Source organism: Triturus cristatus, chromosome 12 (assembly GCF_964204655.1).
Source record: "Triturus cristatus chromosome 12, aTriCri1.1, whole genome shotgun sequence".
Taxonomy (NCBI): Eukaryota; Metazoa; Chordata; class Amphibia; order Caudata; family Salamandridae; genus Triturus; species Triturus cristatus.
In genome coordinates, this window is record NC_140595.1 from 102,026,798 (window position 1) to 102,043,990 (window position 17,193).

The following is a 17,193-nucleotide window of genomic DNA, read 5'->3' on the forward strand; positions in this document are numbered from 1 at the left end:
GATCTTTTAAAAAGGCGTAAAAGCGCTCAAGTGTAAACCTCAGTAAATCATTCAACCTCCTCAATACATCTTACCTGGTGCACATTTTTACGGTCAAACTATAAAAGTCACCAATCTCCTAATAAATTCTATAAACCTAGCAGGATCTCCAAAAGCGTTCATAAAGAAACCACTCCTACCATACCGGCTCGAGAAATTATCAACTCATCCCTCGCAACTGAAGTGTCCCAAATCAACTAAAGATGTCTCAATGCAGGTAAGCAAGTTCCCTGACTTGGAGTATGAGCCATTTGGACAGGGCCAGGGCCGGCTTTAGAGCTGTTGGTGCCCAGAGCGACAACCATTTTTGCCCCCCCCCCTCCCCCCATGACCACTTTCTCGGATTCCCTCACGACTACCAGGCAAAAGTACCCCACATCTCTCCATAGGCCCTCTCTCACATACATTTCATTTGTTTTAAAGTGCTGGGGAAGGCTGACTTTACCAATAAGAATGTATATCTACCCAAACAAACACTTTTCAGCAACATTAAGAATAGATAATGAAAAACTGTGGGAGAAATACAGAACGTCCTAACCTATTTTATGCAGCTTGCATACAGCTCTTTGATGACAGTTCATAACAGTCACTGTTCTATATTAGGGTTGTATTTTATGAACTGCGGTTAAAAAAAGAATCTCTGTGACAAAAGCAGTAATCCACTCAGCTAGCCACATAAAATACAGATCTGTGACCTGCAGGGTACGCGTTCTTTGCAGCAGGCATATGAACCCTCTGCACTACTTTATGGCGAGTCAAAATTAGCACTAGACAAAACTCTGATCTCTCTCTCTAGCAGGAACATTATCACAAGAGTTATCTTGAAATTTTTTATGGTGCCTGATTACTGGACGCACAAGGAACCCTGCCGAAGATGTTTTTAAATCACAATTTATTGCTAAACACCCCCTTCCCCCTCCCCGAGGTCAGTGCCCACCCCCCCCACTCAGGTCAGCGCCCAGTCTGGCCGCACCAGTTGCACTGCCCTAGAGCCTTTGCATATTGTTAGTGGTTTTCTTTAAGGAGGACACATGTTACAATGCACATGGTGTGCTCCACTTGCCAAGTAGCATCCACCATTTTGTAAGCTGGAATAGCCGCTCTCTAAAATGTCCGCTTCAGTCATATTAGGCGGAAGGAAAGACCATCAAGGAGTTTAATTGAGTCTCTCCATTACCCATAAACCTCTGGCGTTATTCCAGCATCCTTGCCAGGTGGTGAGGTTATTGTGTTTCTCCAAAGAGTTTGTTGGTTTAAAATGTTAGTGAATACCAACATTAAAGCAGAGGGCTCTGTAACTTTGTAGTTTAACGAATGCATCCGAAATACTTTTAAACCAGAGCGTCATTAGACTGTTTACAGGCATCCTCACTTTTTACAATATTGATAAAAATGCAAATGTAACAAAATTATTTTAGTTAAAGTTTGACTCACACATTGGAAACAGCAACAACTTGCTTAGCATTTGAACGCGAAAACTGAACAATTTGTGTTGACAAACAACAGAAATAAAGATACAAACAACCCATCTAACTGGGTGTTCCCTTCTCAAGGAACAGCACCGAAGAAAAAGCAGGTTGTTGGAGACAAAAGTCAGCAGTCTGTGCTGTCGATGCAGCAAATCCTTAAATAAAATAATTAATCAAAGTCAGATTCTTTATGAACATCATTTCATACTTTGAAGCGTGTTCCTGTTTCGGTTCAGTTATGCATGATAGATGAGTGCATTTCATATTTGCATACCTGACCCGGGCCCCCGGGGGCACTGGTGGCACATATTAAGCCTGCGTGACTTTGCCTTTTTGTGCAAACCGTGGTGCAAAGCTCTGAAAGGCGCCAGCATTGCTGAAAGGATGAGACTGCTGCAGACCCTGGCATTGTGTGTCCTGTCCTGGGCTTCATGTGAGTGTGGCATGGTCTGATGTATGCTTCCATGTTTTATTGGTATATGTATAAGTATGCTAGTACATGTTGCAAGTATTCATAGAATGTTCCAATTCTGCCTTTCTCTCTTCAGATGCCCAGGCTCAGAAACCTGTGATGCCCTCTGCTGTCCATGTCAGCCTTGGGCAGAGTGCCACTCTTAGCTGTGAGGTTGGAGTGAAGGAGAACCATGTTGTATGTTTCTACAGACAGGTCTCAGGAGAGGTCCCACAGCTCCTTCTGTATCACCATCACACCTATAGCGACCCTAGATATGGCCCCGGGATGTCAGCTGCCCACTTCACCGCCACCACAAACAGTGCTGGAACCGTGTACCAGCTTCTTGTGAAAGATGCCAAGATCACAGACGCGGCACACTATTACTGTGCAAAGTGGTTTGATGGTGTGAAGGGATACACACAGTGACTCAGAGCCTGACAAAAACATCTGAACTGAATTCAACAAAATGACAATCAAAAAAGTATCTTGAACTTTTGAAAAAGTCAACAAAGAGTGTAAATTGTTTACTGATTTCCAAACAGCACGATCAACCCAGATTGTCTCCTTCTTGGCCATTCAATCACACTTTGCATGATATTTTCATATGCTTTCCAGAAGAATAAAGAGCACAATGCACATTATTTCTGAAATAACCATTTATTTCAACAGCGATTCTATTAGTTTTGGTAAATGCAATATAGGGGGTGATACTAATACAGGAAGTGGAATGCATTATTGCAGAAGAGTGCCTTTTTTACTCATTCTTGATTGTCAAAGTTAAAGAAAAAGGACTTAATCCAAACCATTACATGCCGAGGATATTTTGCAGTGAAATGCAGTGATAATGCAGCTCATAAATGTACTCTACACCACTAGCAGGCAATCGGCTGAGACTTAAGTTGGCAGGCGCGGCTTCTTAATGTATTAGTACTGTGACATCTTGTGGACCACGACAGTCTCAAACATGGCAGTTGAAGGAGTGGGTAATCACACCATTCATTCACTCTGGACATGTCCTCTTTAAACTAGAGACATAACACTATCTTTGAGCATTAGCCTTAGGTGATACATTCAAGCTGTTTGCATCGAATGGAATGAGGTAAAATCATACAAACGGCATGCTGCAGATTGGGGACATATGGAACTTCTGGCCACAATGAGGTAAGAGTCCATACTGCCAAGGAATGTCTTCAACCCTGCCACTGGAAGTGCAGAATCTCTTTCTCCTGCCTCTTCCCCGACTCTTCCTTTCAGATGGATCCTTCACAGGGAAGCCAGACCCTACACTGAATTCTGAATGGAGTCTACAGGAAAGAGAGTTCCTGCTCATGTCCACAATCTCCCGATGAAGACTTTCTTCAATCCAAGCTAAAGAGCTGCAATCCAATGTCCGTTGTTATTACAGGAGTGTTTTAGGACTCAAGTTGGAAATGAGACCGTAAGGGGCCTATTAGGATGGCGGGCGGAAAAGCACCCCGACCGCCACGGAAGCGGAAAACAACCGACCACCGGCACCGTGGAAAAACCGGCAGCCAAATTACGAACAACCGCCAAAAAACACCGACCGCGGCGTAACGGGGCCAAGAAAAACTGCCCGTAGCTGGCGGAGATGGCCAAAATCCGTCGCAGCGGAAAAACACCAACCCGCTGCAAGTATAGCGGAGACACCGCACGGGAAATTAGGATATCCTCGACGGTCCCGCAGTACGCACCGCTGTCTCCAACCACCCGGGTCGCACAATGGGATGAGTGGGAGAGCCAGCAGAAGAGCTGAAGCATAGCCACCGCTGCGAACGATCCGTAAAAAATATGGCGGACAAAGCAAAAAACCCACAATAAGGCCAAAAAGTGCACACAGAAAACTAGCCATGGCCCCCAAATACACAAAACATACCCCAATGATACAACCACATGGCAAAAAGAAACATACAAATCCCAGGACAACACACCTGACAGCAATACCCCAATTGGACACACCCACATAGCTGAGTATAAAACCAGCCCCTTCCCTGACCACAATCCTTTGCAATACTCCATGAGAGAAGGGACACACACCCCAGCTGACAGGAGGGGCAAAGGACACAACGTCACTAGCCACACCAAACACAGCACCACCACCACTTCCACACCTGCACAACTAACCCCCCTGCACAACACACACCATATACATCACAACCACAACCACCACTCACACTCCTGCACCCACAACCACTTTGCACACCACACACCATGGCCACACAGAAAATGTCCAAATTCGCAGAGAGTGAGTTGACAGTCATGGTAGATGACATTGTCAGAGTGCAACCACAGCTTTTTGGTAGCCTGGTCCAAGAGGGGAGAGGATGTTATCCGTTGGGTACGCTGCCGACTTTGGTGCTGGAAACCAGAGTTGGAGCCTCGAGGTCGCGTCCACATCCTGTGATTCTGGGCAAATCACTTAATCTCCCCTTTCCTGAATGTGTAATGTAAATACGTTGCTATGTAAAGCGCTCCAATACCTTCGGGTCGAGTTCGCGCTATATAAATGTGCACAAAAAAAAGAGACACCATTAGCCACAAGGACGCAGATATGGGCAAGGTTAGTCCAAAGGGTCAATGCAGTAGGGACCACCCCAAGATCAAAAAAGGATATCAAGAAGCGGTGGCATGATCTGAAGAGGGTGGTCAAGGAGAGGAGGAGCAAGAACCATGAGCTGGCTCAGAGGACTGGCGGTGGCCATCCCATTCCACAAAAACCATTCACACCATAGGAGGAGAAGGTGCTTGCCATACTGCATCCAGAGAGTCTCACAGGCATGTCTACCACCACTCTGCTGTGTACAGTCCCGCACAGGTACAAAGCTACACCACCTAGGGCAAATTCCATCCATCTGCACCACACACTCACAAAAACATGTCTCACAGATCCAACATTCACCCACTCCCATTCACCCCAAACGTAGCTACCAACATTACCATGGGGGCATGTGTACAGGCAGACAGCACTACAAATCCCACCAGGCCCCCTTGTCCCACAGCATCAGCAAGATGGAGCCCTCCCCCCACCCCACCCAGAAGTATGTGTCAGCCATTATATTACCCTCATCAAACTCACAGGTAGGAAGCCATCTTCCCTGGGAGGGTGTTTGGGGGGTGGGAGGCCTGCACTACCACTCCCACCATGCCCCCTGGCCCCCACCTCAGCAGGATGGAGCCCTCCCCCACCCCACCCAGAAGCAGTTGGAAGCCATTACATCACCCTCATCAAACTAACAGTTAGGTAGCCATCTTAACAGTGAGAGTGTCTGGGTGTGGGAGGCCTGTACCACTACTCCCACCATGCACCCTGGCCCCCACCTCAGCAGGATGGAGTCCTCCCCCACACCCCACCCAGAAGCAGTTGGAATCCATTGCACTACACAAAACAAACTTACAGGCAGGTAGACATATGATTCTGTCCTGTTACCCCACTGAGCAGGATGTAAGCCGCCACCATGCACACACACGTGTGGCATAACAAACCCAAATGTGGGCACATTACAGGTAAGTGGCCAGTACGTGCACCCACCCATTCGTCACAAATTAAATGGTGCCATATGACAACACCAGCCCTCTCATTGCACAAAGAGGCACACCTAACCCATTGCCAAGCACAGTGTGCACACAGGTAAGCTAAGGAAACTGTCACAGATACCAAAGTGTGACACACCAATGCACAAGTAGAAGAAAGTCACGGCACAAGCATGCACAGCACCTATTTTCATGTGCATCGCCATGGGGCAAGTGCAACAAGGACCATTCGAAAAATACGAAAGCATGCGTTGTGGTACAAATCAAGATATGCACATGACAGGACAAAGGTATGCAGGAGATGACAATGGCCAGTCCATGGCCAGATGTGACGCCTGCCAGGTTAGACAAATCAACAATGAGTCCTCAATTAAAAACATGTTGTGCCAGACCCTAGATGGCATCAAGTCCCTGTAATCATTAATTGTGCATGAGTCGCATGGTATGCCTTGACACCTATCACCATGGACAAGTAATGCATGTACCACTGCATCATGTCAGGAAGCACGGCAGTGCACTTAGTAAACAATGTAATGATCTGTCAATTGTGCAGTGTACAAAAAGTGAATGACACACAGCTAACACAAAGCTTGCCGGGTGCACTACAATGACCATTTCCCATCTGACCCACAAGTGACCAAAAACTCACTGCAGAGGACAACACCAGCAACCTGCAGAGCCAGTCTCCCCCCCGGTACATGGACTCTCGGATGTTGACTCCCAGGATTCCGTGGACGATGAGCTCGAGGCCGGCACATCTGGTGTGCCAGGGAGCAACAGGTCCCAGGACCGCTTCGTCCCCTCCACCACATCTGCGGCAACAACAACTTCACAGCAGACCCCTGCTGTCACGGCCTGTGCGACCACCCCCAATACCACCACCACCACCAGTGCTGCCTGCAACACCCTCCCTGTCCCAGAGGATGACCAGCACACACCACCGACGGAGGATGGCAGGGAGAGGATGTAGGTGCCCACAGTGGTGAGGCAACAGGTCCGTGGCAGCAGGGCAAGTGGGAGAGGCAGGGTCACCCATGGACACCAGGAGGCTGGGACCCAATCCCTGGAACACATCACCAGAGTCCGGGACACATACGAACAGGCCCAGGGACGAACAGGCCGGTCAGACAAACTGTTGCATGAGCTCATCCTGCTGATGAGGTCCATGGACACCCACATGGGACAAATCGTGGACCTCTTGGGCCAGCAAGTGGCGGTACTGAGGGACAGGCATGCGCCACAACCAACACCTCCACCTCCCTCTGGTGGGCCGCAGAATGACAGTTCACCATCCTCCCCAGCGCCCACAGAGAGGGGTGAGTCCTCAGACCCCACTGGCCCTGCAGCAGGGCATCCTCCTGCCAAACGACGAAGGGGCCATCCTAAGAAGACCCTGGGAGTATCTGGAGGCCAAGCACCTGCCAGACGCCAGTCACGGAGCCAGCCATGATGGCAACCCTCTCCACCACTGCATTGACTTTTTGGACTGTCCTTCCACACTGCCTTGTGAATGGCATCTGTCTGTTGGACTGGGTCACCACATCAATGTGGTGACTACTCGATTATCTCATTTACCATAACTGTCAACTCACTGCTCCACCCCCCCGATGGAAATGTACACAACCCTCGCACCTCAACATTTCAAATAAAATATCCTTACACACATGTTGTTGTGTCTGCTCCGTCATTATTGCAGGGTGTACAGTCTTCAACATGATCACAATGTACCAGGAGCATGGGCTGCATGTAGGCAAGGAGAAGTTGAAGGCACCTAGCGAAACACAACAGAACTACTTTCACTGGTCTGGGTGTGGCATCACAGACATCACACAACCCCAACCATCAGGATAACCCAACATGCACATGTCACAATGGGCAACAAGTGTCAACATACAGGTCCTGTAGATGTTCCCAAATGACCTGTTCCAGAAACATTGCCAACCACCGCTGAGTCTACAACTGGCTCCTGTTACAATTCTCACATGCCCCTTCACGACAACAGCAATATCAGCAGACATTGGGTATGTTGCACATTGTCACCCACCTTCAAGTGAAGTAGCGTGTGATGAGCTGTTCACGCAGGTCAACACCTTCCTCCTCTTCACGGTCCTCATCACTGGACACGGGTTGGTTTGCAGGCTGGGGCCTTGGGTCCTCACCATCATCCAGGGGAATCTCCATGCGAATGGCCAGGTTGTGGAGCATGCAGCATGCCACTACAATCTGACACACCTTCCCGGGCGAGTATGCCAGTGCACCTCTGGTCTTTTCCAGGCAGCGGAAACGTGACTTGAGCAGACCAAAAGTACGCTCCACCACAAGACGTGTCCTCCCATGGGCCTCATTGTAGCAGACGTCAGCTGGGGTCCTGGGATTCCTCAGTGGGCTCAGCAACCAGGGATGGTTGGGATATGCAGAGTCATCTAGGTATGACAAACACAAATAGACATTGCAATGTCGCTGAGGCTGAGGGCACCAGCTCACACACCCAGCACGCAATACGACTAGACATTCTAACCTACAATCCATGCACGCTCGGGAAGCAGATTACCCATCAGCCGGGGCACAATGCTGTTCCGCAGGATGTAGGAGTCATGGGCCGAGCCTGGGAATTTGGCACACACGTGGGAGATGATCATATCTGCCAGGCACACCACCTGCACATTTATGGAGTGGCAATGCTTGCGATTCCTGTAAATGTGCTCACTTGCCTGTGGTGGCACAAGCCCGACATGGGTGCAATCAATGGCACCAACATCATTGGGTATGTGTCCAAGGGGATAGAAGTCTCCCTTCACAGCTGGCAATTCAGCACCCCTGGGGAAATGGATGTATCTGTCCTTATATATCATCATGGCAGACAGAACATCATGCAGCACCATGCTGAACATCGGTTGTGACATCCCACCTGCACTGGAGCACTGTCTCTTGGAATGATTCATTGGCAAAAAAATGCAGGGCCGCCATCACCTTATAAGTAGGGGTGAAAGCTGTTGGAAATGTCTGGCGAAGCTGCAAGTGGGGCTCTCACAGATCACAAAGGGTTTTCAGGGTGGCTCTATCCAGACGGCATTTCTGTATGATCGCAACATCCTCCATGTCCTCCAGCACCGTCAAGTGACGAATCAAATTTGGCCTCCTCCTATTTGAGATGATAGTGGACACATGTCAATGCAATACATCATGAGATGTGCACAGCATATCACATTCTGGATGACACAACGACAACAATGACTACCATCAATATTGAGTAACAGACCAGCTTACACGTAGGGACACCTTCAGCTACACAAAGGGCACACCTGTCAACTTACACAAGACAAGTACCTCAAACAACACCTTGGTCAATGTGAATGCACATAGGGAGATGGCCACATTTCACATGGGCACGCCTGGGAGTCTAGCATCCAGCATATGTGCAACAAATCAAACCCACAGTCTTATACCTAGCTGCTGTACTTGTCACACCTTAATGCGTCATTACAACCTGACACACATCCACCACACAATGACCATCGTCGGAGCAGGAATGAGGAATATGTGCATGAGCAGACATGAGAGGCAATGCAAAATGGATCATCATTCATTAAGACGAGCATTGCTGTGATTGTCACTGCACCTCAACACATTGACATGTGTGCACATTGTAGAGTCCAGAACAACACCGTCCTGCCCACCCAACCATCAAATCCATAAGTGACATGTGAGTGAGTACAGGCCAATCTACGGAATCACACACACAAACATGGCATGTGTAGCCATCAGTGGAGTAAATGGAACATTGGCATCGTGTGCACAATGATGTGCCATTGACCATGTGGGCACTGTGCACTGTTGATGTTTGCCAGATGGCCATTGCGATTGTATGGCACCCATGTGGCGGTAGCTACTGCCTGACCCCAGCGGTGTGTCACCAGCACCCCCCTTCACACAGGTGCGGTAGTGATAGGCATGGAGACATGCACAAATGGCGGGGGGCATGCTCCGCTGCCCAAATTGTGGTGTCTCATGTCAATGTATGGCACCCATATGGCGGTAGCTACCGCCTGGCCCCAGCGGTGTGTCACCAGCACCCCTATTCACACATGTGCAGTAGTGATAGGCATGGAGACATGGGAAGATGGCGGTTGGCATGCTCCGCCATCCATATCGCAGTAGCTACCACCTGGCCCCAGCGGTGTGTCACCAGCACCCCCATTCACACATGTGCTGTAGTGATAGGCAGGGAGACATGGGGAGATGGCGGTTGGCATGCTCCGCCATCCATATCACGGTAGCTACCGCCTGGCCCCGGCGGTGTGTCACTGCCATGGAGCTTGCCCTAGAGCCAATGGGAAGCTTGATTGCGATGGCATGATGCAATTTTGAAAATCACGGTAGGCGTGCTCCGCCACTGTGGAGGCCGTCATTGGATGCATTTGAAAGATGCAACCACGCGCTAGCGCACACCGGGCCCCTGCAGTGTGTCACTGTCATGGAGCTTGCCCTAGAGCCAATGGGAAGCTCGATAACGGTGGCATGATGCAATTTTGAAAATCGCGGTAGGCGTGCTCCGCCAGTGCGGAGGCGGTCATTGGATGCATTTGAAAAAGGCAGACCTGGACCACCAATTGCTGCAGCTTGGCACCTTTGAAACGACCCCAGGGGGCTATATATGTGTGGGAGGGAGCCTCACATTTCCACTGCTTCCAGAGCCTGCTGCCAGAGACCCCTCACCTGCTGCTGCCTCCAGGGACTGCTGCCTGAGACCCCTCACCTGCTGCTGCTTCCAGGGACTGCAGCCTGATACCCCTCATCTGCTGCTGCCTCCAGGCACTCCTGCCAGAGACCCCTCATCTGCTGCTGCCTCCAGGGACTGCTGCCTGAGACCCCTCACCACCCAATTCCGCCGCTGTTGTCTCATGTCCACAGTGATGGCAAGGACAGAGAAGATCCGTGCCAGTCCCTTCACGAGCAAGGAGCTGGAGGTCCTGGTGGACGAGGTGCTCACACAGTACCCAAGGCTATATGGTGCCCCAAATGTCGTGGTAAGTCGTCAACAGGGGGGGAGGGCAGGGGGGCAACACATGTAGTTGGACTGATGCAGTATGTGCCTGTGAGTGTTGGGTAGTGTCATGCATTGCCTGACATGCTGTCTCCAGGGGGACGGTGTGTGTACCCAATGCCACAGGTTTGCCTCCCTGCACATGTATGAATGAGTGACCTGTGTTGTGCTGTCAGCCATACAGTGACACAGAAGATTGTTCATGCTGTAGTCAGGACAGTGATTGCTTGGCTGGATGGCTGTGTGTGCCCCTGTAGTCCATCTCAGTGTGAGCCCAGCTGGGCAGCACAGTCTCGGTCTACAAAGACAAGGACACATCACTACACTTACAGAGTATGACATCAGTCTTTTCACATTGCACTCCAGCTATGAGCTGTCTCAGCACTGTAGATAGCACACAACCACCCTTGTGAACAGCATTTTGTAGATGTGAGATCATGTCCCTCAATGTGACATCCATAACACAGTTATCTATTCACAGGGCAGGGACATTGGGGCTGCGCAGTCTTGGATACAGTGGGTCACCCCCCAAACACAGGTTGATATGTGATGTATGTGTTACTCAACCCAACAATGGACTGGAGATGTGGGCAGCCTACATGGGGGTTCCAGTGCTGGCATCCTGCCTGTTTCTGTGTGAGATGTGCAGGGAGTCTGTGTTCCCCCTCACACCTGCATGCATTCACATCAGCTTTTCCCATGCAGATGTACCATGTGAGATGTCTAGTCTCTGATGGACATATCGTTGGATATGTGATGAGTTTGTATCTTGCTGCTATACTGATAGATGTCGGTACATAACACTGTGTCACTGATCATTTCCCCCTCTTGTCTCCCACGCCTGCAGCTCAAGGGACACCAGCGTAAGGCCGTGTGGAGGGCCATTGCAGTGAAGGTTCGAGCTCTGGGGTCTCAAACCGACGGCGCACCCACTGCCACAAGAGGTGGGACGACATCAGCCGGCTGGCGAAGAACGTGGCGGAGATGACCTTGGGGCTGCTTCCTCGCACTGGGCGTTTGGCACGGCACAGCATGACTCCACTAATGGGCCGCATCTTGGTGGTGAAACAGCCTGAACTGGATGCACGTTTGAAGGAGCATCAGCAGCAGGCAGGGGTGAGCATTTGGGGAGGGTGACTTTGACTGGGAGTGGCTGCATGTGTACATTGTGCCATCGCTGGCCTACGTGATGTTGGTAGTGTGATGCTGTGGCATGTAAGTGGCTGCTGGGCTGGGTGCCGGTGTCATGCATTTGCCCTACCTGTACTGAAAACGGTGATTTGGATGCTGTGCATTCACATTACTTTCTGATTTGTGCTCTTCAGGTTTCTTCTGCATTGGGGTAGTCTTGGGAATCCCATGGGAGGGAACGGCAGTGTGCCCGATCTGACTGTGCCTTCATTATTACGTCCATTGCATGCACCCAGATTGGGGAGGCCTACACATCTGACAACAATGTGCACCATTCTATTGTCCCCACAGTACAACATGGTGGGTGGCATGGGCTAATGTCCATTGTGGACTGTCATGTTGTAGTCTGGGTCTGTGTTGTTCCCTCCTGTTCCATCCAGATCTGTAATTGGCAACAAGTAGTGTGCCCCCATCATGTCCCTAGGTGTGCTCAGAGCTAGTTGTGTGTCTGGTTGAACAGAGCCACAAGCAGGGTGTTGTGCTGTGTGGTCATCACTAGGCCTGGGCGAAGCACTACGCTACGCTCGCGTAGTTTGCGAAGTTCGCGCTACTTCGCGCTACGCGAACTGCACGTAGCACAGTGCGAACACGCGTAGCGTAGTGTTGCGTAGTGCTGCGGTCATTTTTTGCTTGCTCGCGGTCCTCAACGTCAAGTTGGCGACCGCGAGCAAGCAAAATGACATCCTGGCGAGACTTTTTCCTTGTTCGCGATCGCGAGCATGGAAAATAAACCTCCCGGCGAGATTCCCAACGCGAGAAGGTCAGGTTTCTCATTGCGAGGGGTCGCGTATGCTCGCGACCGCTCGCGATGAGAAACTACCAGTTCGCGTTGAGAAAGCTGCAGCTCGAGTAAAAATCTACTCGAGCAGCAGAAAACTACAGCTCGCACTGTGCAAGATGCCATTTTCAATGATTGCACAGTGCCGGTTGCTTGTCCGCACTGTGCAATCATTGAAAACAACATCTTGCACAGTGCGAACATGTTAATTCGCAGTTCGCGAAGTGCTACGCGTAGCTCGCGTAGTGCGAACTTCACTTTGCGTAGCTTCGCGAAGTGCTACTTCGCGAACTACGCCCACCCTTAGTCATCACATGGCTCACTCATGCCTGAGTTTCCAGTTTCCACGCACTGCTTTAGTGGTGTGGAACATGTACATGTGGTCATCGTTTGTAATGCGTTGCTTGCATATGTTTGTTCTGTTGCTGTCACTGACCTGACCCTACATTTCTCTCTCTCATGCAGCATCTCCTGTGGTCAAGGAGGGACAGGGGACGGACACTAGTGGGGGTGAAACTAGTGCAACAGCTGCACAGGAGCCCAGTGACACAGATGTCACCAGCGCCTCAGAGGGGGACGGGAGTCTGCTGGTGGAATCCCAGCCTGAGACGCAAAGCACAACATCGTCTGATGCCAGCGGGGAGGCATCCATGTTGGAGGGCACAGGGAACAGGGACTCTGCATCAACTTCCACCACACAGCAGCTTGTGCCCACCCTCCCAGCCACTTCCTCTGGTGCTGCCGGTGTCCGCCTCAGCAAGAGGGAAAGAGAGTCCTTCACCCCTGGCACCGCTGCTCCTGGCCCTGTCCCTCCTGCTGCCATCAGTGCTGAGTCTATGGACCTTTTGCACAAGCTGTGTGTAGACCAGAAAGCTCTCCTCAATGCCTTCATTGACCACGACTAGAAATTGGCCCAGGTGGTTGATTTCATGGAGGGCATACATTCAGATGTGGGTGGGCTGCACCGGACAGTCCAGGCTTTGTCATCGCAGTGACGTCTGCCCTTCAACAGACACATACTCACAGTCCAGCTCCGGTCCCTTTGTCCACCCCCCTGGCAGTGGCCACGTCTGACGATAGTGACCACGGTCGACATACATCAAAGTCACGATACAGCACACGAAGCACACAGCAGCAGAAACCCAAGCGGTCCCGGCCACAGACACCATCCCCACAGAAGACCAAAGCCACCCCAGAGCGCAGGGAGAAAAGCCCGCCAGTGGACAAAAAGCAAACCAGCAGGCCTCAGGCACACATGCCTCAGAGGCATCCCCATCCAAGGACTCTCCTGCCCCTAAAGCATCGTGCAAAGAGAAGCATACAGTGTCTGTGCCCACCTAGGAGGTGGTGCATGCCAAGGGTACACCTAGGAAGGGCTCCAAGGCAGATTCACCCAACACCTCGACTCCCATTCCAAGCCCAGTGAAGCAGGGGCCGGAGTGCACTGTAGGGGTGACACCTAGTAAACAGGGGAAGGGGGGCAGAGGCGAAGCCAGGCAAAGCGTTCCGCTTGGTCCAGCACATCACCAGAGGGGGTGCCAGCACCTGCACCTGATGCAACTTTGGTGGTGAGTGTGCCTGTTGTGCCCACACCACTTCCCATTGATCCAAAATCAGGCAAGCCATTTAGAATCCCCAAGAAGTGGAAAGGCACCCCTCCACAATCTCACAGCCACATCGTGTCTCCCGTCTGCATGACTCCACCTCCACTTGCCACTACACCACCTGGTCCACGAAGCCCTCTGGATTGCCAAGCCACTGATAGCTCTACCTCAGCGGTTCCGCTCTCTGCCCGTTCAGGTGCCCTGACAGTCCCCAAGACACAGCCAGCTCCCAGTCCACCTGACAGCCAAATCTGAGTGTTAGTCACCCTCACACACCTGTCTCTCACACTGGTGGGCCTGTACTGCATATTGTTACCCCCTGACTGTGTTGCTGACCATGGAAAGGTACAGTTGCAAACATTCCCTGTGCAGCTTCTCATGGACTCAGTCTGCACCTTGTACTGGCCACTGGCCTTGTATTTTGCCCCCTGCCTGTGCAGCTTCTCATGGACTCAGTCTGCACCTTGGACTGGCCTCTGGCCGTGTGTTTTGCCCCCTGCCTGTGCAGCTTCTCATGGACTCAGTCTGCACTTTGTCCTGCCCACTGACCTTGTGTTTTGCCCCCTGCCTGTGCAGCTTCTCATGGACATGCTCTGCACTCTGCCCTGGCCATTGGACTTGTCGTTCACTGCTGTTTTGCCCTTGCCTGTGCAGCTTCTCATGGACATGCTCTGCATTTTGTGCCTTGCTCTTCTCTTGTCATGGTGCCTATCTGTGCAATATGTGAATAAAGACAGTTGCTCCCGTTGTCTATTTTGTCAGTGTCCTTACTGAATAAAGTTCTTTTGCTGTGTGTATATGGTTTACTGTGCCACATGCTCTGCGTGCCAATTCAACATGGGCAATGTTTGGGCTCACATACGAATCAGTTTTCTGGGTTGACAGGGTCTTCAGTTCTTCCTGAACCAGATACTTGTGGGGGCAATGGTGTAATTTTACAATGTGCAGCAGTTGTCATTTACTTGATTAGTTCATGTTGGCTATATTGTTCACTTGTCAGGTTGGGGGGCACTGCCGGCACAGAGTGGGTTTCTGCACACAGTTTTGCAGGCAGGCTGTCCAGGGTCATCATGTATGTGTGTTCTTCCTTTATGTGTGCCCAGTGGTGTATGTGTGTGGTCATCTTGTGATGGCCAGTCATCGTAGTCCCATGGCTTACTTTCCATCTGTGCTCTTGGGTGGTCAGGTGGTGTGCAGTGTGAAGGGGGTGAGTTTTTGGGAAGTGTTGATGTGTTCATGCCCCTGCATTGTGGACGACACACATGTGTCACCCAGTAGTTGTATGCCTGTTGTTTTGATTGTTCAGCCCTGTGGATGTGGTTGTATGCACATGTGTGAGTTGTATGTAGTGCATTGTGTTGGTGTGTCCTTACAGTTCTGTCTGACTCCTACTTGTTGTTTTTGTCACTTGTGAGTATGCAGAGTGTGTGACTAGCGAGTCAGTGTTGTGTTTTGTTGCACATCCATGTGTCTGGTGGCTGTTTGTGGGAACTATGTAGACCTGCTGTTTCACACTGCCATTGTGGTTGTGTTTTCTAATGCCTTGCTGTCAGATGGTGTCTTCTTGCCTCCAGTGTGGCATGTTGTGTGTGTTGTCATGCCATCCCGTATCTGTGCTTCAGATGCCTACCCATTGTGGGTCTGCACTCCCTCTCTTTGCGTATGGTACACTCCTGCCATGTCCCCTACTGGCATGCAGTACACTTCACTTTGATGTCAGCTGTCCCCTTGGTTTCCATGTGTGTGTGCCTCCCCATCACTTCATTTGTGACGCTGTGCTTTGTGGTGCAGTTCTTTGTCCAGGGTCAATGTGTCACTCAGGGCATTTCCCCAATGAGTTGTATGTGATGTGCTGGTGCTGTTTGCCAGTCATGGTTGCTCCTATGCAGTCCAACTGTGTGTGCTGCCCAGTCCTCTGGTCAAGTTGTTTCCACCTTTGTGTCCCGGACTTGTGCATCTGTTGGTGTTGTGTTGGATGTATGTGTGTCGTCTGTGTTATTGCTTCACTTCCTGGGTGTGCTTTTGTCTTTGTGCTGTGCTGTATGGTGTTGTGTGGGTTGCTGTTCTGTCACTGTTGTCTGTGTGTGGCTGGTATGCTTGTTGTGCATGCAGTGCTTTGTGTGTATGTTGCCTTGTCATTGTATGGTGTGCATCCCCTGATGCCCTGCTGTGTTTGCTGTGTGGGGTTTGTGCCTGTGCATCTGTTGTTTGTTTGATGTGGCTGTGTTTTTCTGTGATGGTGCACTTCTTGTGTGTGTTGTGGTATGTTGTCTGTGCATTGTTCCTGAGTGATGATGGTATGCCCTCCTGTTGTATCTGTGCTCCCATTGCCTTTCCCCAGTTTAGCTGTACAGGGCATGTCTGTTCTTGTTGTGGTTCTGTATGTGATTCTGTTGGGTTATGTGTTTGTGTGTTGGCTTTGTGCAGACATTTGTTGTGGCATCTCTGTGTGTGTATGTGTGATGTTTGTGTCTACCCCCAGGGTGTGTGATTGTTTGTGTGTTGACTGGCAAGTATTGCCAGCCTTCAGTGTGTTTGGCACTGGTGTTGTGTGCTGCTGGTGTGAGGAGGGTATGTGTGTCGATTCTTACTGGTGTTTGTCAGTCATGGCGTGTGTCAATGGTCCCTGTGTGTAGTGCTGCTAGTGTACTCCTGTAAAGTAGTTGTATAGATGTATGGCTGTTCACAGTTTGACTTCAGGGCCTTCCTTTCATCCTTGGTTTGCCTTGCTGTCTCCCTGTGTTGTTGCACTGTAATGTCTGTGGTTTGACCTCAGTGACTGTACCAGCCATGTGTACTTTGATGGTGTGAGGGTGTTGTTCTCTGTTCCTTGTCTTGCATGTGATGTACACATGCTTGTTGTGTGTCTCCTTGCCCTTCCATTTGTGTGCATCCCAGTTTGGGTTTCCTATTAGTTGTGCTCCATTGCTGTTGGTATGTGGGTTGTGTATGTGTCTGTGTGTCAGTCTGTGGTATGTATGTGTGACTATGCAGGCTGTGTGTCAATTTGGATGTTAGTTCCTTGTATGTGTTCATTTGGTGCTTGTCCTCAATTTAGTTTCCCT

The 17,193-nt window shown here is 50.5% G+C and overlaps 1 protein-coding gene across 7 annotated transcripts in view; it reads left to right on the forward strand.

The window, feature by feature from the left end:
• Positions 1-17,193, forward strand: part of LOC146772742 (immunoglobulin lambda-1 light chain-like) — a 365,210-nt gene that overhangs the window by 131,981 nt on the left and 216,036 nt on the right. The window contains exons 1-2 of one of the 7 annotated variants that reach the window (XM_085636781.1): positions 1,861-1,941; positions 2,057-2,376. The exons of the other annotated variants lie outside the window; for them this stretch is intronic. Coding sequence (XP_085492907.1) covers positions 1,893-1,941; positions 2,057-2,376 — 369 coding nt within the window. The 5' untranslated portion in view covers positions 1,861-1,892. Of the gene's footprint in view, positions 1-1,860; positions 1,942-2,056; positions 2,377-17,193 lie in introns of those variants that run through there. 7 annotated transcript variants of the gene reach the window in all.